The sequence below is a fragment of the Trachypithecus francoisi genome, unplaced genomic scaffold (assembly GCF_009764315.1).
Source record: "Trachypithecus francoisi isolate TF-2019V2 unplaced genomic scaffold, Tfra_2.0 Lachesis_group20, whole genome shotgun sequence".
NCBI classification, from domain to species: Eukaryota; Metazoa; Chordata; class Mammalia; order Primates; family Cercopithecidae; genus Trachypithecus; species Trachypithecus francoisi.
In genome coordinates, this window is record NW_022681466.1 from 56,649,281 (window position 1) to 56,671,381 (window position 22,101).

A 22,101-nucleotide genomic window follows, 5' to 3' on the forward strand; every position below is an offset into this window, starting at 1 on the left:
CTCCCTTTCACCCCAATTAGCCCTACTGAGTGGTGCCTATACCTGGCCTGGGGACTCAGCACTGCTTGTTAGGAACTGTCTTCTTCTACTCCTTAACCTTCTTGTAGATACTTGGGCTGCTGAGGGTATCTCCCATTCCATCACTCCAGAAGTTGTGAAGCCAGATGAACAGCTAGAAATGGGACTGGTATTCTGAACGATATAGAGATATATTTGGTTGGTTCTTCATTACATCTTAAAATACGTTTTAAAAAGGGAAGAATTTAAAAGCTATTTATAAAAGTTTCTGACAATACATATAAAACATCTTTATTGACAAGTGAACCAATAAGAGCACATTTAGGTTACAAATAACCAAAAAATTTGAAATGCCAAATTTCCAAGATTCACATTGCAGTACAAACATGTGGCAGATTAAACATCAGGCATAAAAAGGACAAATACTGAAACGCAAAGGGCCAGAGATCCCAAGTCCCTTAACACTATTTAAAATGTTACTCAACTGCAAACTTCAGCCTCTGGAACCATCCCAGATAGCTACGTGGTTAAGTGATATGAAGTAGGAAAAAAGAAGGTTCTGGATGGTCTCAAGGAGGCTGTGTAGAGAACAGCACCAGATGGAAGCAAGAGCAGAAAGAAGTCAAGTCCCATCTTTATGATAAGCCAGAGAACAGGATGGTCACAGTTCTTCACTGGTAAACAAAAGATGGGGAAGACACAGCCACCCTTAAGTAACTTCTACTGACAGATGCTCCAGCACTTCTCTATGTAGAGAAGGAGAGAGAAAGAGAGCACGTGCTCAAGCAGGAGTGGGGGACTCTACATTTATTGTCTGCCAGTTCCTTTATATGCATTGTCTTATTTAATCCTTATGACAACGTTATGAGAAGCTGTAATACAGATAAAGAAACTGAGACTCAGAGTAGGGAGTTTTTCAAAGTCACATGACTGCTTAGTGGGGGTTGCAGAATTCAAACTCAACTTTGGAAAGCCCATGTTGGCCTTCTTTCCTTAGTCAAATTTTGGCCCTCAAATGAATTTATATTCACTCAAGAGTTTCGCAAGTTTCAATAACTTGAATTCTCCTGATAATATATAGTAACATCCTAGAGGTAGGAGTATTTTGATACATCATTTCCCATCTCTTTTATTTTTCTGACCCCTATGAACTCTCTAAGTTCAACTTTTCCATCCCACCTAATTTCTCTGACTGGTTTAAACCCTTTATCCCATTTCTTAATGAATGCTCTACAACAGGGGCCAAGCAAATATTTTCTGTAAAGAGCCAAATAGTAAATATTTTAGGCTTTCAGGGACATACAACCTACTATGGGCTATATCCCCACCAAAGTCATAAAATGAAACTTAATTGATGGTATTACTAAATGAGGCCTTTTGGAGGTGATTAGGTCATGAGGGTGGAGCTCTCATGAATGGGATTAGTGCCCTTATAAGAAGCTGAAGATACCAGAACTCTCCCCTTCTATCACGTGAAGACACAGTGAAAGGTGCTTTCTATTAACCTATACCCCAAATATGTTGACATCTTGATCTTGGACTTCCCAGTCTCCAAAACTGTGAGAAGTAAATTTCTGGTGTTTATAAGCTGCTCTGTTTGTGATATTAAAGCACAAAGGCACAACCTCCACTGCAGCTACTCAGCTCTGACACTGGACACAAAAGCAGTCAAGGACAACACGTAGATGAGTAAGTGTGGCTGAGTTCCAATAAAATTTTCTTCTGAGAAACAGGTGGTGGGTCAGAGTTGGTCCATGAGTCCAGGCCACAGTTTGTCAATTCCTGCTCTAAACCATTGGTACTAAATACTAAGATGATAAAAGAGGTGAGTTCCTTTTCCTGTGTTTTTTTTTTTTTTTGAGTAATTATATGGTTTAGGTTTAGTATCCCCACCCAAATCTCATATTGAATTGTAATCCCCAATGTTGGAGGTGGGGCCTGGTGCAGGGTTACTGGACCATGCAGGTAGTTTCTCATGAATGATTTAGCATCATCCCCCTAGTGCTGTCTCTTGATAGAGTTCTCATGAGATCTAGTTGTTTAAAAAGTGTGTAGCACTTCTCTCTTTCTCCCTCCTGCTCCTGCCCTGTGAAGATACCTGCTCTGGCTTTGCCTTTTGCCATGAGTAAAAGCTCCCTGAGGCCGGGCGCGGTGGCTCAAGCCTGTAATCGCAGCACTTTGGGAGGCCGAGACGGGCGGATCACGATGTCAGGAGATCGAGACCATCCCGGCTAATATGGTGAAACCCCGTCTCTACTAAAAAATACAAAAAACTAGCCAGGCGCGGTGGCGGGCGCCTGTAGAATGGCGTGAACCCTGGAGGGCGAGGCTTGCAGTGAGCTGAGATCCGGCCACTGCACTCCAGCCTGGGCCACAGAGCAAGACTCCGTCTCAAAAAAAAAAAAAAAGCTCTCTGAGACCTCCCCAGTCACACTTCCTGTGCAGCCCATGGAAGTATGAGCCAATTAAACTTTTTTTTTCAGTCTCAGGCATTTCTTCATAGCAGTGTGAGATTGAACTAATACAGAGGACAATAACAAAAAGTAGGTAAATATGAAGGCCAGAGAAATGGCAACTTCTTCACGAAGGGAAGCTACTTATCCTCAAGCAAGTCAGTTGAGGACTATCTTGTGAGCTATTTTCTGTACCTGTTTTCCACTTATACAGGGAAGTATGCCCTGTGTCTCACAGTTGCTTCAGTTCTTCTTTACTGAGACCCTAAATATAATAACACACTGAGCCACTCAGCTTCTCAGACCCTCAATATCCCTAGGGCTTTTTCTTAAATGGACACAGCATAGCTTACAGAAAGCTGAATAATGTAGACAAAGGAAGTCTCCCTGACCCTTTGATTATAGAAAACCAAGGATTCATTCAGTGCCAAGGATAAAAAAGGAGGGACTTGATCAACAACCACCATTAAGATTTTGACCTATATGCTACTTCACATAAACTCCCAGGGAAAAGGAAAATGAAAGAAGGTCTCTACAGTAGAGGGATAACAATGATATAAATCAATGATGACGCCAGGCGCGGTGGCTCATGCCTGTAATCCCATCACTTTGGGAGGCCAAGGCAGGCAGATCATGAGGTCAGGAGATCAAGACCATCCTGGCTAACACAGTGAAACCCTGTCTCTACTAAAAATACAAAAAACATTAGCCGGGTGTAGTGGCATGTACCTGTAGTCCCAGCTACTCGGGAGGCTGAGACGGGAGAATGGCATGAACCTGGGAGGCAGAGGTTGCAGTGAGCTCAGATCGCGCCACTGCGCTCCAGATGGGGCTGCAGAGCAAGACTCCATCTCAAAAAAAAAAAAAAAAATCAATGAACATAATCCATGTGAACATAACTTAGAATTGTCTGTAAATATTATATATCCTAGTTATAGCCATCAAATTAGACAGCAGCTTGTTGAGGGAGGAAGGGAATGCTAAGGACTTTCAACGCAGCCTTTTTGGTTTTTATGGATAATATAAAAGAAATGACACTCTAGAGGAATTGTACCATATGTGTATCTAGATCTCTACTTGGGGCTCAAAAATAATAAATAACAACATTGTGTCTTCCTGATGATAAGGATATAAGCCCTCAGCCTAACCTACCCAATGAGAATTCCCTTACAAAGCAAGAGGCTTACAACAAAGCTCTGACATAACCAAGAGAGGGGAAAACTGAATTTCACAACGTTTGTGCTGCTACCCACTCTCAGGGACTTCTTGAATTTCCACAAATAGCTATTTGGGAGGTGGGAGATTAAAATTTTGAAATTGCTGGCTACATTTCATAATGATCAAATTAATGGACATAAGGAACCTGCCTATGGCTCAAAACTATGTATTACACACATGAAATTAGATGCATACAGAATTGGCCCTCACATGCATCTTATGGATGGATCTTCCACCTAAACACACAAGTATTTAATATAGTGATAAAACCAACTTACATTTCTTCACATTAATTTTTCAGGGTTGCTCTTCAGTGTGAACTCTTTGATGTCTGATGAGAGATGAACTGCACTTAAAGCTTTTCCCACACTCATTACATCTAAAGGGTTTCTCTCCGGTATGAGTTCTCTGATGTTGAATAAGAGCTGATGAATGAATGAAGGCTTTTCCACACTCACTACATTTGTACGGTTTCTTTCCAATATGAATTCTTTGATGTTTAGCAAAATTGGAGCTCCGGCTGAAGGTTTTCCCACATTCATTACACTCATAGGGTTTCTCTCCAGTATGAATTCTCTGATGTTGAACAAGATGTGTGCTCTGACTAAAAGTTTTTCCGCATTCACTGCATTCATATGGCTTTTCTCCAGTATGAACTCTCTGATGCTTAGTTAGGGATGAGCAATGGCTAAAGGCTTTCCCACATTCTTGACATTTATAAGGTTTCTCTCCAGTATGAGTTCTTTGATGTTTAATGAGTGCTGATGAATGAATAAAAGCTTTATCACATTCATTACATTCATAAGGCTTCACTCCAGTATGAATCAACTGATGCTGCACAAGATGTGTACTTCGATTAAAACCTTTCCCACATTCATTGCATTCATAAGGTCTCTCTCCAACGTGAATTCTCTGATGTGTTGCAAGGGATGAGCTTTCTGTGAAGGTTTTCTTGCATTCACTGCATTCAAAGAGAATTCTAGTATGAGTTCTCTGGTGTTTAGTTAAATTAGCTCTGTGGCTAAAAGATTTCCCACATTCATTGCAGGTATAGGGTTTCTCTCCAGTATGGACTCTCTGGTGTCGAATAAGCACTGAATGGTAGGTGAAGAGTTCACCACAATCATTACACTTATGAGGTTTTTTCTCTTTGTAAGTTTTCTGCCTTTTCATTAAGTTTGATTCTGGTTTCAACCTTTTTTCAAGTGTATGAAAGGCATAAGATCCTTTGGGGACTCTGTCTTCAGTGATAAGGACAGATTTGTGATTGAAGCTTTTCCAGTATACATCATGCTCACGGTCTGTTTCCTCAGAGAGTGAATTCATGTGAGTGAACATTTCTCTCAAATGTCTCTCCTGATTTCCTGGCTGACTCTCTAACCAATTTTCACATTCAAGAGCTGCTTCCAAGTTGGAGTTATAGACACTATTCCGTGTCAGTCTGTCTATTATTGCAACTTTGCATGATTCTGCTTTGGAAAAATCTTGCACTGAAGTTGAATCCTTGCTCTGTGGTCTAGTCTCCACGTCTGAAAGACATTGGAAATGCAAATTTCCTTCGTTTTCTGTGCTCAACAAAAAGGCAGTTCTGTAATAGGTAAGAGTTAATGAAAGTGAAAAGCATGCCTTCAAGAAGCAAGTGGATTTGACTCTTTTAGACGATTTGCAAAGAGAAACAAATGGAGGGAAACAAATGTTCAGAATATGCAGAGAAAATGAGTACATCCTATCCAGGAGAGTCAGAAGAGGGGAAAGATGACAAGAAATATAAGAGTAGAGATGCTGATAAAGCAATATATCCACAGATGAGCAGGCAATGCATACACAGATCAGGATGGGAAGAAATAACTTTTTATAGAATACCTACTTGTTGTGATAAATTTCTAGGCACACAACCATCTTAGTGTAGAGCACAGTTATGGCTTCTAAATTTTCACTATTCCCATCCTACTTACATCCAAATATGTATTCCATTGCCAGTTTAATCTTCCTAACAACGCTTTTACAACATTTCGCTGATCAAAAACGTCCTATGATCTCCCAAAGGCATAATGACAAATACATGACATGATATATGCACAAGGCTTTGTTGAAGCACTAATTGAGGTAGCAAAAGACTGATAACATCTCACATATCCTACTATACAGAAATGATTGAACATACAGTGGATACATACAATGGAGTACCATGCAACTCCTTAAAAAATGACAAAGATCTTTACATATTGCTATAAGGTCACCACCAGGATATATTGAGTTTAAAAAGAAAAAGCAAGATATAAATAAATGTGCACAGTTTGCTACTGTTTTATAAAGAAAAAAAGGGGGTACAAATACATAAACCATTTGCTTACATTTTAAAAAACAAAAAAAGGATAAAAAGGATAAATGGAAAACCAATAAAAATTTGTACCTATAGGGAAAACATCGGAACAGGGAGGGCAGAGATGGAAGCTTAACCTCTCTAAATATATCCAATATAAATATAGTAGAATTTTTATATCCAATACAAAGCTAATTTATACAGAGAAAATATTTTCAATAGTGTAGTTCAAAGAAATAAACAGGAGTAAAACAGAAGAGCAAATACAGAAATACAGTATATGTAAGAATTAAAGATAACATGAAGGTGGTATTTCAGTCAGTGAACAAAACATAGATTTGTTTTTCCAGTGATGCCATGGAAACTGATTAACTATTTGAAGAAAATTAAGTTAGATGAGTCACTCATTTCATCCACTCAAATAAATTATATTCATTCATCTGTCTCTTCATCTATTTTATTCAACAAATATTTATAGAATATCTTCCACGTGCTAGGCTGTGAACTAGTCACTGGGAAAAAAGAGTCACTATGCATACACAGGAAGAAAGAATTTAATCTAACATTCACAAGCAAAACCTGAATTGGAGTTCTGCCGCTTACTAGCTGTGTGATACTGGATAAGTTATTTAACCTCTTTACTTCAGTTTCCGTATGTGTAAGAGGGGGTAATAACAGTACCCATCCTACCTTAATGAGCATTAAATGCAAATATTTATGAAGCACTTAAAAATGCTGACACAGCATAAGTGCTACATTAAGTGTTTGTTAAATAAATAAAACATAAATTGATAGAAGGCTTGTATAGGTAGGTAGAGGCAAAGATCCTCGAGGATGGTCCATGAACCCCTGGGAAATAGTAAGTTCAAAACTGCTTTCAAAATAAGATTTAGATGTTATTTGCCTTTTTCATTGTCTCAACATTTTCAATGATGTTGTAAAGTAATGGTAAAATTGCTTACTAAACTTACTAGTAGTCCCCATCACGTACTCTTCGTTTTTTTTTTGTTTTTTTTTAAGCCAGTTTTATTTAAAAATGTCTATGGAAGCATAAACATTACTAAGTTCATTGAATTTTAACCCTTTAAGTGCCTTTTTAATATACAGGGTTAATGAAATAGGAAATATTCATAAGGCAATTCTGTTTATACCAAAGAACAATGGTCACCTTGAGGAAATGAGTTGTGAGCTGAACCAGCCGCTTGTTTCACAGACCACCATTTTACCTGAAAGGGTGACCGAATGGCAAACTATGTTATCTAACTTGGGTATCTGGCAGACAGTTTCTCAAAAATGAACAGAGTAAACCTGTCGTATCAAGGACAACAAATGAGTTTTTTATAAAATTTGAGCTTTCAGGCAGAAATTACAAGGTTTGGAAAACTTCTATCTACTACCTAGAGCTTGATGGTTTCCTAAAACTTAAAGGCTTTTCTGATAACGTCAGTTGTGATACTAAAAGTTATAATATTCAAAAATATTGCACAATATAAAGTGTCAACAAAGATCTGCATAACTTAGTGAACCAATATTGTCCAAAGACTGACAGAGTTCAATACATGAAAAATTCACGGATGTGGTTTCTGATTCTACACTGAACCTAATCTTTCAGAAAGTACCACTTGTTCAGTTTTGGAGCTGTTTCAAAGAAGAAAAGCCATAATTACCTGAAAAGACCATAAAATACTCCTTCCTTTTCCAACTTATATCCATGTGATGCTGGATTTTCTCCATGCATGGCAACCAAAACAACAAGTCATTTCAAATTGCATTCAGAAGCAGTTGTAAGACTATAGCTACCTTCTATTATGTCATATATTAAAGAGATTGGCAAAAGTGTAAAACAATGCTATATTTCTTAACATTTTTTGGTTAAAGAAAATAGCTGTTTTTTAATAAAAAAAATACTGTGCTAACACGTAACAGGTTTATAATTTTTTATTTATATTTTTCTTTTAAGAGATGAGGTCTCACTTTACTGCTCAGGCTAGTCTCTAACTCTTGGGCTCCATCGACCCACCCACCTTGGCCTCCCAAGGCACTGGGATTACAAGTGTGGACCACCACACCAGCCAATTATTTTTAAATGAATTAGCTAATAGCTTAAAATTTTTCTGTTTTAACTTGCAGTATGGTAACTATTGGTAGATATAACCCACATAAATGAAACATCTTTAGGGTCTTTAATAATTTTTATAGTTACAGTAGGTCCTTTGATGCCAATGCATTCAGAACTGCTACCCTAGAGCACAGAGATGAAAGAAGAGTAGCTGTGAAATGAGGTTGGGATAATGAGTAAAAGCCAGATTTCGCAAGTTTTTGTAGACCTCCAGGATTCTGTCTGTTACCCTGAAGGCAGTGAGAAGCCATTCAAATGTTTCAAGCAGAGTGATGGCAAGATCAGATTTGATTATGAAAATACCAGTCTCACTACAGTGTTAAGAATGAAGTATATGGGGCAAAGGTAGAATTAGAAAGATTATCACAGTAATCCAGACAAACAAAAAAATATATAAAGGAAAATTCACCGTGAAGAAATACTTAGAATATAATTAGGTAAATACAGTAATGAATTGAGTAAAGGAGAAAGGGGGAGATGTAAAGACTGTGCATAGATTTCCGCCACGTACAATTTGATGACAGTAAGTACTACTAAAACAATTACTGGAAAAGGATCCTATGAGAGAGATGGGAAATTTAGACTTATTTTAGATCTTCAGTTTTAAACATGCTATATTGAAGTATCTTTGACATAAGGAAACAAAGGAATCAAATAGTTAAGATGTTGAGAACAGCCCTGAGGAGAGCTCCAGGATGGAAATACCAATTTGGGACTCATCTTGATAGAAGGTAACTGGTTGTGGGAATGATGAGACTAATGAAGAAGTAGAGGCTGCAAACAGTTGATCAGTTGGCCAAATCGGACTTTAGACACATTTTCTTTGGGCCACACTGTTTATGCAAACTTTTAAAATTAGTTACACACAGTTAAAAATAGGGAGATTGCAGCTGGACGCAGTGGCTTACGCCTGTAATCCCAGCACTTTGGGAGGCCGAGGCAGGCGGATCACAAGGTCAGGAGATGGAGACCATCCTGGCTTAACACGGTGAAACCCCATCTCTACTAAAAATACAAAAAATTAGCCAGGTGTGGTGGCAGGCACTGGTAGTCCCAGCTACTCAGAAGGCTGAGGCAGGAGAATGGAATGAACCTGAGAGGCGGAACTTGCAGTGAGCCGAGATCGCGCCACTGCACTCCGGCCTGGGCGACAGAGACAGACTCCATCCCAAAAAAAAAGGGAGATTACAGATAAATGCAAATTTAGGGTTTCTCTCTTGAAAACAACTGGAAGCATACTGAACGACAGCAACCATTTAGAGCAGGGATTGGCAACTATACATAGCCTGATGCCTACTTTGCTAAATAAATTTTTACTGGAACATAACCATATTTATGTTGTATTTTCTAGGGCTGCTTTTATACTACTGTGGCAGACTGAATGGCTGCAGGGAGACCATGTCCCACAAAGCCTAATTATTTACTATCTAGCCATTTACATAAAAAGCATGCCAGCCCTTGAGCTAGAGCTAATGAAGTAATGGCTACTCCTTTCAGTTGAGGCCTGCACTCCTCTGGTTCACCAGTTTCTACCTTGCTTGCTTAACTCAGTGATATTACCTCCTGGCCCATGTAAGTACTCAAGTTTATGATCCCAGGTATACAAAAGGAAGGGCGATTAAAATCAAATTTTGAGGAATTAGAATATTTAATTGTTCAAAAAAGAAGGCTAAGAAGATACACTCAGAGAAGTAAGAAGCAATTCCAAATGGATTAAGAATTTAAAGGAAAAAAATAAAGAATATACTAGGAAACAGAGGCAAATATATATGTAGCCTTGGAGTAATGAAAAACGTTTTAAGCAGTACTGAAAGGGCAGAAAAAAAATGATTGCAAAAATTAAACTTGTACATCAAAATGCATAGCAAAACTGAAAGGCAAAAACTAGAAAAAATATCTGTGACATAACAAAAGGTAAAAAACCTCATATATAAGGACCTCTTAACAGATCACTGTGAAAACTGCAATACCCCAAAAAAGGGAGATGGGTAGTGAGTGGGTAAGTCACAGAAACTGACAGGTCTCTGAGGTGAAACAGACATATCCATAATCACAGGGATTTTTAAAAACTCAATATTCAAAAGCATAACATTTTTAAAAAATAAGAATATCCAGGAAGGATTTTCTTTATGAGCTGTACATACTACTAAGTATAGTAATGAAAACAGTATGGTACTGGACACAGACAGACAAGAAACAGAAGCAAGTATGCAGGGGAACTAGGTTTACCACAGCTAGCATTACAAATCAGTAACAGAAGATTATTCCACGAACAATGCTGGACTTACTGGCTTTAAGTATGGAAAAAGACAAAATTAGTTTTCCTGTTTCATACCATATATACAAAAATAAGTAACTGTAAAACAAAATTGAACATTTTGGAATAAAATAATCTTTCTGACACTGGGATAAAGTAGATAGACAATTTATAAAAAGCAATATTTAAAAAAGTTATTAAAAATTTTAAATTCTATATGCCTAACACACCAGAAAATAAAATAAAGATTAGAAGAGCCAATTTCTTCTCACTGATTTGCAATGCTACTTCTGTCATATATTAGCACCTAAAATATATGAAGAAGTAACTCCACCATATCAAGAGAAAAGATACAAACAGCCCAATCTCAAAAAACAGGCAAAGGGTAACTCACAAGAAGAAACTTGAATAGCCAACAAACATGAAATGCTCAAACTTGTATTTATCATTCAGAGAAATGAAAATTGTAAAACATCATTTTACATCTGTCAGATTGACAAAAATTACCAAGTCTGATAACTCAACTGTTGGCAGTTCCTAGTAAAGCTAAACATGTGATGATTTAAGACCTACTAATTCTTCTTCCAGTTATCTCCCTAAACCAGCTCTCAAGATGAACATAAGGAAAAGAAAAAAAAAGATGAACATAAGGAATCAATAAAAGGATGATCACTGCAACTGTTACTAATGGCAAAAAAATAAACTATTCAGTTTATTCATACAGTGGACTTATTACTCCACAGTAGTTAAAATGAATAAACATAATTCACATATATTAACAGATTAATATCAAAATATAATGTGAACTTTAAAAAATCAGACTACACAAGAAAAAGTGTAACAGTAAAACACATTGTTTTATATACATATGTATATATGTCTCTGTGTATACATACACATACACAAACACTGAAATGATTCACACCATTTTAAGATATAATGGTTACTTCTAGGGGAGAAAGAGAATAAAAGGGTTTCTTTTTTTGTTTTTTGTTTTGAGACAGAGTCTCCCTCTGTCGCCCAGGCTGGAGTGCAACGGCATGATCTCAGCTCACTGCAACCTCCGCCTACTGAGTTCACGCAATTCTCCTGCCTCAGCCTCCCAAGTAGCTGTAATTACAGGTGCCTGTCACCATGCCCAGCTAATTTTTGTATTTTTAGTAGAGACAGGTTTTCACCATGTTGGCTAGGCTGGTCTCAAACTCCTGACCTCAGGTGATCCACTCATCTTGGCCTCCGAAAGTGCTGGGATTATAGGCTTGCGCCACCCACCACGCCCAGCCAAGAATAAAAGGACTTTAACTGAATATGTAATATTTTTTATTTCTTAAAAAATAAAAGATGTCACACAACTCAAAAGGATGGCTAAAATGAAAACACAATACTAAGTGTTGATAAGCATGTGAACAACTAGAACGCACATACTCTGCTGCTGGGAATGTAATTGGTACAATGACTCTAGAAACTTCTTTGGCACTATCTACTAAAAATGAGTATGTATGTATCCTATGATAAAACAAGTCTACTTGTATGTATATATCCAAAAGAAATGCATATATTTGTTCACCAAAAGGCATTTAAAAAGTGTACATAGCAGCATTATTCAGACAGCTAAAAAAGGGAACTATCCAAATACTCATCTTCAGAAGAATAAACTGGTATATTAACAAAATGAAAAATTACACAACAATGAAAATGAATAAGTTACAATGACATGCAACAACACGGATGTATCTCACAGCTAATGTTCAGTGAAGGAACCCAGACACAAGAGTACATACAATATGATTCCATTTATAGAAAGTTCAAGAACCGTCAAAACTTGGTGCTATAAGTTAGGATAAGGTTACCCTTGGGAGGAGAGAGGGGCCTGAAAGAGGGCACAAAGGTGCTTCTAGAGGTGCTGGTAAGGTTGTTTTCTTGATGTGGGCAATCATTACATGAATGTGCTAAATTTGTGAAAATTCATCCAACTGTGAGTTCTATATTGTAAGAAAAAGGAAGAAAGAAAAGAGGCAAATGAAGCAAAATATTAGTATGTGTCTAATCTCAGTGATGGATATATGAATGTTATTTTATTTTCTGGACTTCTGTATATATTTAAAATGCTTTAGAATTTTTAAAAAATTAAAAAATAAGGGCACACAGGTATTTTCTTAAGCACCAAAAAGTATTTCTTCATTGTCCTGCTGGGCTGTCATTTCTGAAGACTCCCATCTATCTGGCTCACCTGAATAGCTGCTTTTGGGGGTTTTTCTCTCAAGCTTCAATGGTTCTTTTCCATTCTCCAAGTTGTAGTTCTCAGGTTTGGAAACTGGAAGCCCTATTCATTTAAAAAAAAAAGAAAGAAGAAAGTAATGGGAGTAAGTTATTTGTGGAAGTTTTCTTCCAGCAGGTTGAATTGTTACATATTCCTTTGTGAATTCCAACTTTCTTTCTTATTTTTTTAATTTATAAAAATTTACTTTTTATTTTTTATTTTTAAAGTTAATGGGATCTCACTATATTGCCCAGGCAGGTCTCAAACTCCTGGGCTCAAGCTATCCTCCCACCTCTGCCTCCCTAAGTGCTGGGATTACAGGCATGAGCCACCATGCCCAACTTTCGTGGCCACTGTCCTGCTGGACTTATTTATTTGCAATGGGTATAAAGATCTAAACTGGAATATGGTCTCAACTTCTTGATCTACAAAGTATTATATATAGGAAGAGCTGAAGTAAGGGAGGGTGAACCTCTAAATAAAGCTTATCTACAGCAAGAGTCTGGGCCTGGTAAGGAGTTCAACTGGATTTGTAAATACAAATATTTTCAACTGTCAGAAAAGAAAGGAATGTCTCTTTATTTCCTTATTGTGCGAGGAAACTTCAGAGAGATGTTGCAAATTAGTCCTTACCTCAGGAAAGGAGGAAAAAGTGGGACCTCAATGGCAGCACCACATAACTGTGGTAACTGAAGTTTTATCTTCTAATGTTTTTCCTTTCCTTCTTCAGTTACTAGAAGTCACTTTCTTAGGGGATTTTTTTTTTACATGAGGTTTGGGAGGGGCTAACAGTTCCCTCTACCCCTCACATAATCATATGCATGCACGTGTGTATGCGTGCCATGCTGGTAGGCCCAGGATCTAAAACTGGCCACAGAGTACTCAATCTCTCTGGCTCTAGAGATTATTTCACCGATGGGCCTGTGACCTTATTTGCTGAAACTCCCAGGAAAGAAGCATTTTCTTTTTTAGCTTAGCTATCTAACTGGAAGAATAACGTAACCCTGGGACTGCCACTGGCCATCTTTGCCACATAGGGAAATCCTAAGAATAAAGCTAATACAGAGCAAAACCAAGCCAATTGATTAAAAATAAATCAATGAATACAGGAAATTCTTGATAATATATTTGGATTCCTGAAAAATCAAGATTTTTTTCCCCTTTAAGAGTGTGAGTTAAGTTTCTGTCACTTAAATCCAAAGAATCATGATACAAAACAAGCATAGACATTTCATCAAGAATCTAAATCAAAAACAGATTTTCTACATAGGCCAAAAAGAATTAACACTTTTTGACTCCTGAATGCAAAGGTGAAGGCTTTGTTAAGTTATTTCACTTTCATTAAAGTAATGATGTTCCCATAAGCAGATTCCAGAATCACAATGATAATCCATTCTTACAAAGTGAGACCAGGTTCCTATAGTTCTCCAGCATCACATCCCTTTGTGCAGGATCCAGCTTCCCCCACTCCTCTGGCGTAAAGTCCATGGCCACATCCTTGAATGTCACTGTTTCCTAAGACATAAAACATCTTTTTCAACATCTTTCCCTTGATAACCTCTCTTTCATCCCCCAGTTTCTGCTGGCCCTGGAGCAAAAGCCTGAGATGCACTTAACAGGGGAACTGACTGTGATAAACAACAAGTATTCTAATGGTCATCAGATTCAGAGTACTTTACGTAAAGGGTAACTATCAGTTATGTGCCAGGCACACTATGCTAGATTCAATATGAGAACTAAAAGATGACCCTGGTTTCTCCATTGAGAGACTACAATTTTTCTGAGGAATAAAGTATTAAAATACGAACCAATGAGTCAACAATGTAGTTTGATTAAAGTAAAATATAAGAAGAGGGAAATAAATGTCATGTCTACATAATGCTTCTCTGAGTTCTCAATAAAAAATTGATGAGTCAGTCTAGCCAATCACAAGATGAATTGCAATACAGAACTTGGAAAAGAAGAAGTCGGGGAAAGAAAAGACAGCAAAAACAAATCCAATTAAACATGAATTAATTCAAGGCAAAAAGCATTAAATTGGAAAATGGCTCCAATTTATGAGATACGACTCATAAATATTTACGTATAAAATATCATAAGATTATACTTCTGTAAGACAAAAAATACAAAAACCATAAGGAGATAGATACATATCTGCATTGAACATGCACCTTTAAGTAAACCCATAGACAACAGGAATAATATTTCAAGGTTACTGGAAGAAATATGCGTCAAATGCTCTAACTGGATAGAAAACACCTTCTGTTTAAACATTCATGTAGCATTTGCAAGAAGTAACAAAGTAAATTTCAGTACATTCCAAAAATAGAACAGAATAATTTATAACGGAGAAAATACATCAAAATATGAAAATAATGATGAAATAAAATAGGAAAAAAATGCCAAATGGCTAAAACTGTACTCAGAGGAAATTTCATAGCTTTAAACACTTCCATTTCATTTTTTAAAAAATGTAAATAAATGACCAGAGCACACAAATCAAGTTAGAACAAAAAACAAAGGAAAAGAGAAATATTTACAATATAAAAGCAGAAATTTTTACAAGAGAAAAATAAGACAGCTGGAAAATCTGAATAAGGTCAGTAGGTTATAGTATTATGCCAATGTGAATGTCCTGATTTTGAAAAAAGAATAATAAAGCAAAGTAAAATATAAATTTTTACAAAATCTAGGTGAAGCATATACAAGTTCTTTGTGCTATTTGCCACACTTCTTATGTCTAAAATTATTTCAAAGTAAAGCTACTATGGGAAAATAATCTAAGATTTAAGAAATAAGAGAATTGGGCCGGGCGCGGTGGCTCAAGCCTGTAATCCCAGCACTTTGGGAGGCCGAGACGGGCGGATCACGAGGTCAGGAGATCGAGACCATCCTGGCTAACACGGTGAAACCCCGTCTCTACTAAAAATATACAAAAAATTAGCCGGGCGAGATGGTGGGCGCCTGTAGTCCCAGCTACTCGGGAGGCTGAGGCGAGAGAATGGCGTAAACCCAGGAGGCGGAGCTTGCAGTGAGCTGAGATCCGGCCACTGCACTCCAGCCTGGGCGACAGAGCGAGACTCCGTCTCAAAAAAAAAAAAAAGAAATAAGAGAATTATTCCCTTAAGATAAAACAATACATAAAAATCACTCAGTAGCCCCTAAGTGGAAAAGACATTATGAGGAAAAGTGACCTTTAGCTTCGAATCTGCATATACATAACTAAATCAACATTCAGTGGGGATTAAGTGCCAAACGATTAGAAGAAAAAGCCAGAACAACAAAAATGCAAACCATTGCACAAACAGCAGGAAAAAAATACAAAAGGGGAAACAATAAATCACAGGAAACAGAATGATAAAAATCACACGGCAAGAAAAGTTTGAAACGCATGTATTACATGTGAATGAGCAAATTTCCCTTATAAAAAGAGTTTTTAAAAAAGCCACATCCTATATACAGAATAGGCCATCCAAACAAAATATTATTGCTAGGTTGGGTACTAGTGGGTAAATGGAAAGAAATATAGTATACCGTATGTCTGAATACAGTAGTGCAAGCACAACAAAAAATGTGAAAAAATATACATAGTAGAGAGAGGCAGGGACTGAATTTGAGGGGAAAGTAGCATTACCTTTACTTTCTGTATGTCTGTGTTGTTCACTTTGTTACAATGAAGAAGAACTAAAACCTTAATATTTTTAAAAATCTATTAAATTAAAGATAAAAAATAGCCCAGGCGAAAAAAGGTGCAGACATGGCCAAGTCCAAGAACCACACCACACACAACCAGTCCCGAAAATGGCACAGAAATGGTATCAAGAAACCCCGATCACAAAGATATGAATCTCTTAAGGGGATGGACCCCAAGTTCCTGAGGAACATGCGCTTTGCCAAGAAGCACAACAAGAAGGCCTAAAGAAGATGCAGGCCAACAATGCTAAGGCCATGAGTGCACGTGCCGAGGCTGTCAAGGCCCTCGTAAAGCCCAAGGAGGTTAAGCCCAAGATCCCAAAGGGTGTCAGCCGCAAGCTTGATCGATTTGCCTACATTGCCCACCCCAAGCTTGGGAAGCGTGCTTGTGCTCGCATTGCCAAGGGGCTCTGGTTGTGCCGGCCAAAGGCTAAGGCCAAGGATCAAACCAAGGCCCAGGCTGCAGCTCCAGCTTCCATTCCAGCTCAGGCTCCCAAAGGTGCCCAGGCCACTACAAAGGCTACAGAGTAGGTATCTGTCTGCCAACATGAGGACAGAAGGATTGGTATGATGACCCCCATCCCCACCTCTGGGCTGCCATCTGCATGGGGCTGGGGTCCTCCTGTGCTATTTGTACAAATAAACCTGAGGCAGGATTTGTTAGCCTCTGTCTATGAAAAAAAAAAAAAAAAAATAGCCCAGGCAAATTCTAATAAGAAAAAAGCTCCAACACTGCATTTTAAATATCTAATAAAGTGCACAGAGAACAAAGAGAGTTTTTAAAATTTTCCATAATAGGTTCAATCAGCTTGATGCTATTAACAGTGTTGAATCTGATATCAAAATATTGAAATATATATTCACACTTCTGGTACTTGTGCCCTAATTTTCCCCTAGCTACTATGCCTGGCCACTTTGAATCTGTGTAGTTCAGGTAGTACTGACTCCATCTCTGACTCACGGGTGGGATGTGTGCGCGTGTGCATGCGCGCGTGTGTTTTTAGGTATATTCTATAGAGAATTACATTTAGATTTGGCCAATATCTCATCCAGGAATAGGCCTAATACCCCATTAGAGTCAATCCCAGCACTTCTGCAATAATGACTAGAAGAGAATCTGCCCTTTTTCTCTGGCCTTCAACACAGGAAGATGTAAGCCTAAACTCCTTAGGGGCAACAATAGGAGAAAAACCTGTTTGACAACAAAACCCATGGCGAGAAAAGAAAAGGTCAGTAAAATAAAGAAATAGGTTTTAACATTCTTGTTTTGAGCCCTATATGTAGCCAGACCTAGATTTTTCCATTAGTCAGTAGTTACTTCTTTTCACTTACGCCCATTTGAATTGATTTCATCAGCTACAACTTAAAGCTTCTTGACTAATAAAGCCTTCAAGACTAGTGTAAGACAGTTAAGAAGCCAATGGACACAGGCAAGTACATAAAGGACCCTGAAAAGTCACTTTTACAAACACTATGAACATGCAGTATCTACTTTTCACACCTCGGATTATAGAAGCAAAGAGAAAGGCTGATTGAGGAATCTCTGGGTTGGGGTATGCCACACATATCATGGAAAGCTCCTTTTTCCCTTCTTTTTTTTTTTTTTTTTGAGAGTTTCATTCTCACCCAGGCCGGAGTGCAATAGCCCTCTCTCTGCTCACTGCAACCTGTGCCTCCTGGGTTCAAGTGATTCTCATGCCTCAATCTCCAGAGTAGCTGGGATTACAAGCATGCACCACCACGCCCAGCTAATTTTTGTATTTTAAGTAGAGACAAGGTTTCACCATGTTGGTCAGGCTGGTCTTGAACTCCTGATCTCAGGTGATCTGCCCGCCTTGGCCTCCCAAAGTGAGTGCTGGGATTACAGGCATGAGCCACTGTGCCCAGCCCTAACTTCTTTTTTTTTTTTTTTTTTTTTTGAGATGGAGTTTCGCTCTGTCGCCCGGGCTGGAGTGCAGTGGCCGGATCTCAGCTCACTGCAAGCTTCGCCTCCCGGGTTTACGCCATTCTCCTGCCTCAGCCTCCTGAGTAGCTGGGACTACAGGCGCCAGCCACCTCGCCCGGCTAGCTTTCTGTATTTTTTAGTAGAGATGGGGTTTCACCGTGTTAGCCAGGATGGTCTCGAACTCCTGACCTCGTGATCCGCCCGTCTCGGCCTCCCAAAGTGCTGGGATTACAGGCTTGAGCCACCGTGCCCGGCCTAACTTCTTTTAATAAAAGTTTCAAACATACAAAAGTTGAAAGATGAATGCAATAATCACTGATAAAGTACAATCACCACCTAAATTCAAAAATTCTTTTTTTTTTTTTTTTGAGATGGAGTGTCGCTCTGTGGTCCAGGCTGGAGTGCAGTGGCCGAATCTTAGCTCACTGCACGCTCCCCCTCCTGGGTTCACGCCATTCTTCTGCCTCAGCCTCCCGAGCAGCTGGGACTACAGGCGCCCGCCACCTCGCCCGGATAGTTTTTTGTATTTTTTAGTAGAAACGGGGTCTCACTGCGTTAGCCAGGATGGTCTCGATCTCCTGACCTCGTGATCCACCCGTCTCGGCCTCCGAAAGTGCTGGGATTACAGGCTTGAGCCACCGCACCCAGCATTTTTTTTTTTTTTTTTTTTTTTGAGACAGAGTTTCCCTCATTGCCCAGGCTGGAGTGCAGCAGTGCGATCTTGGCTCATTGTAACCTCCACCTCCCAGATTCAAGTGATTCTCCTGCCCCGAGTAGCTGGGACTACAGGTGCGTACCACCACGCCTGGGTAATTTTTTGTATTTTTAGTAGAGACGGGGTTTCACCGTGTTAGCCAGGATAGTCTCAATCTCCTGACCTATTGATCCACCTGCCTCAGCCTCCCTAAGTGCTGGAATTACAGGCATGAGCCACCACGCCCAGCCAATAATTCGTAATATTTTTCATATTTACCTTTTAGGAGACAGGGGCCAACAATATAAAAGTAAGTTGCAGACATGATCATACCTTAGCTTTCATCATCTCAGAGGGCTGGATTCTAACTCTTGAAATTATGCCTTCATAGGCTTTCCTTTTCCAATAGTTCTTTGAACTATGTGAGTACTTATTATTATTTTTGAGAGATTCTCACTCTGTCACCCAGGCTGGAGTGCAGTGGTGCGATCTCGGCTCACTGCAAGCTCCGCCTCCCGGGTTCACGCCATTCTCCTGCCTCAGCCTCCTGAGTAGCTGGGACTACGGGCGCCCACCACTACTCCCGGCTAATTTTTTGTATTTTTAGTGGAGATGGGGTTTCACCGTGTTAGCCAAGATAGTCTCGATCTCCTGACCTCATGATCTGCCCGCCTCAGCCTCCCAAAGTGCTGGGATTACAGGCCTGAGCCACCCCGCCCGGCCGAGTACTTACTACTTTTACAATCATTTCAGCATTTAACTGCTTTCTTAAATTGCTACTTAAAGTCACATACATGCTGCTTCCTCTAGAGAAACAAGTTTTAAGAGGTATGTACCACATTATATTGAAAATAGTTTGTCACATTACCAAGCACAGAAATGAGCATAGTAGGCTAAGAAAAGGAAATGCTGCTTACCTGTCTGTTGAGGGACAATAAACACTAAATAGGGAAGAAATCCATCCAATGTTATAAGTAGAAAACATTTTCTTCTGAGTCCATTAGTCTCTTGGCTAGTCTCTTAGATTTAGAACTCCGCTCTGCAGACGGGCTTTAGTGGATAAAGAAACTCCACATAACAAAGAAGGGAGCGCATCTATAGTCAAGAAACAAGGTGTAATTCCAAAAATTAGCAGACTCACTCACCTGGGATCTGGCCGTGAGGCGCAGAGCAGCCACTTCTCCCTCTTCTGTGCTCTTCTCTTGGAAATGGGGAGAATCCTGGGAAGACAGAGCTAACGACAAGAAAGCAGTAATGATGATACCTAGACTTAACTTGCCACTCAGATTTAAAGTCTAAAAACTGCTTCAACATACTATATATGCTGCCTACAAACACTGAGAGTGAAGGTACCCCAAAACAACCCACCTCCTCCCAGGACCCTTGTCCCAGGATGTACGGGAATATTGCTACTCTGGGCTCGAATTCAGTTGCTATAATCTTAACATATTCTGTAAGATGGTATCCTCTGATCTAGAAATTAGAATATGTCAGTTAATTTCCCAGCTTAATCAATACTCATTGGTTCTCACTCTGAAAGCTTACTTATAATGTAGATTGCTGGATGCCAACTCAAAGTAATAAGCATTAGTTGAGCCTGGGGTACAATCTAGAAATCTAACAACCACCCCAGGGGGAATTCTGGTGTAGGAGGTCACAGCACAACCTTCATGAAACTGGTCAGGTAGAACTGAAGTCAGTCATTAACTACTATGCCTGTTTTCTCCTATGTAAAACAAAATATTTTTGACAACTAAAGGCTGAATTCTTAGCCCCAATGGAGACTAGCATGATATAATCATTTGGGAGGAAGAGTACATGAGAAAATGAAGTAATTTGAGGCTTTTTTGCTCATGCCACGGAAGTTAACATTTCACTCACATTTTGTGGGTAGCTGTGAAGAGTCCACTGTCTTCAGCTGCCATGGAAAGGGTGGTGCTCCCATACCAAGCCCTTCAGTCTCACTTAAAAAGCCCCATCCATTTCCAAGACAATGGAGACAGCCAGCCAAGAGCCACCTCCCCTGAGCCAACCGTTTTCCCTTCAGGAGCAGAAATTTCGTCCTTTCACGCCACAAGTTCAACACGTCCGCAATTCTCACCTCTTTTCTCAGGCATTTCAGTCAAATCTGTCTCCATGATCACCACTTCCTCCTTGTTCTGGAGATTCTGCTCTTCACCCCAATTCAGATCTCCCTGGCCAGACGAGTTAGAAGACCCCCGGGCCTCGTGGTCCCACTTCCTGCTTCCCTCCTGGGCTCTGATGAAAGGCCTGGGTTAGATCGGGTGGGTTTCTTTCTCAACGTGGAGTCTGCCTCAGTCCTACGGCGCTGGAGCCTGGAAGCCCGGGGACAGCATCCCTGAGGCTGGGTCCTCAGGTGTCTGTCCCTACCGCTTGGAGCTGACCCTGGGGGAACCGGGCGCCTGGAAGAGGTGACGCTGGGGCATCAGGAATTTGGACAAATTCTGTCGCATTCGGGGCACTGGCCCAGGACCCCGCGACCGCCCCGCCCGTCGCACAACCGCGTCCCTGGAGGAGAGGATCAGGCCAGAGTGAGCAGGGACAGTGCTCATGGTCTGCCCTCAAGGCCCCTTTAACAAACGAGCACTCTGGCACAGAACGACCCGGGTAACCACTGCCGAGGCCGAGCGGAGACGAGCGACATCACCACAACCAAACTCACCTCCCATCCCGGGCCTCACAAAGGGTACGAACTTCTTTGGCCAGCTCGGAGTCGCGCATGCGTAAGAAGGAGCGGAGCCAGGCTGGGCCGCTCTCATCCCGCCCGGAACTACAATTCCCAGAAGCCCCTTGGCACCTCCCGCCCCCCGGTCTCCGCAGGTGGGAGCACCAGCGGTGCGGCTGGGAGAATCGGAGGCTCGAAGAGCTCCGTCCGTCTCGCGAGAATATGAAACAGCATCTCGGGTGTCTAATCCTCTGGGCAAGGGAGGGAGGGAGCAGCGGAGACGCGGAAAGAAATCAGGGTCAGTCCCCGCGCTTTGTCTGCAGAAGTTCCTGAGGCACAGTGCTTAGGGCTGCTGAGTTCAACCCAAGTTACTCCGGTGTAAGATATATTAAAATACATCGTTTTTATCCGTATTTTGTGCTCTCAGAACTCATC

The 22,101-nt window shown here is 40.0% G+C and overlaps 1 protein-coding gene, 1 long non-coding RNA gene and 1 pseudogene across 6 annotated transcripts; 2 read left to right on the forward strand and 1 right to left on the reverse strand.

Moving 5' to 3' along the window:
• The first annotated feature begins 289 nt into the window (after positions 1-289).
• Positions 290-15,795, forward strand: LOC117067654. The gene is made up of 3 exons (XR_004430812.1): positions 290-892; positions 6,846-6,849; positions 15,762-15,795. It is a non-coding gene; the product is annotated as an uncharacterized LOC117067654 (long non-coding RNA).
• On the reverse strand, positions 2,438-21,872 carry ZNF286A (zinc finger protein 286A). Of its 5 annotated transcripts, none has more exons than XM_033184467.1 (6): positions 21,664-21,872; positions 21,082-21,239; positions 20,126-20,214; positions 14,049-14,163; positions 12,619-12,711; positions 2,438-5,218 (listed from the first exon to the last, which is right to left on the reverse strand). In XM_033184467.1, exons 1-6 carry the CDS (start codon positions 21,720-21,722, stop codon positions 3,987-3,989), a joined length of 1,746 nt encoding a protein of 581 aa, XP_033040358.1. In that variant the 5' UTR covers positions 21,723-21,872; the 3' UTR covers positions 2,438-3,986. The 5 variants fall into 5 exon arrangements, with proteins under 5 accessions (XP_033040358.1, XP_033040361.1, XP_033040362.1 ...); XM_033184470.1 differs by having other exon boundaries at positions 21,082-21,316; positions 21,664-21,871; XM_033184471.1 differs by having other exon boundaries at positions 21,082-21,403; positions 21,664-21,856.
• On the forward strand, positions 16,394-17,035 carry LOC117067653 (annotated as a pseudogene).
• Positions 21,873-22,101: the final 229 nt, after the last annotated feature.

Bases quoted from the DNA above. Each gene is read 5' to 3' on its own strand.
- ZNF286A (XM_033184467.1), bottom strand. From the start codon at position 21,722: ATGCGCGACTCCGAGCTGGCCAAAGAAGTTCGTACCCTTTGTGAGGCC. The intron at 21,240-21,663 runs GTGAGTTTGGTT...GCCTTTCATCAG, and splicing joins TGTGAGGCCCGGGATGGGAG to AGCCCAGGAGGGAAGCAGGA. The intron at 14,164-20,125 runs GTGAGTGAGTCT...TTTATGTCTTAG, and splicing joins GCCTCACGGCCAGATCCCAG to GAAACAGTGACATTCAAGGA.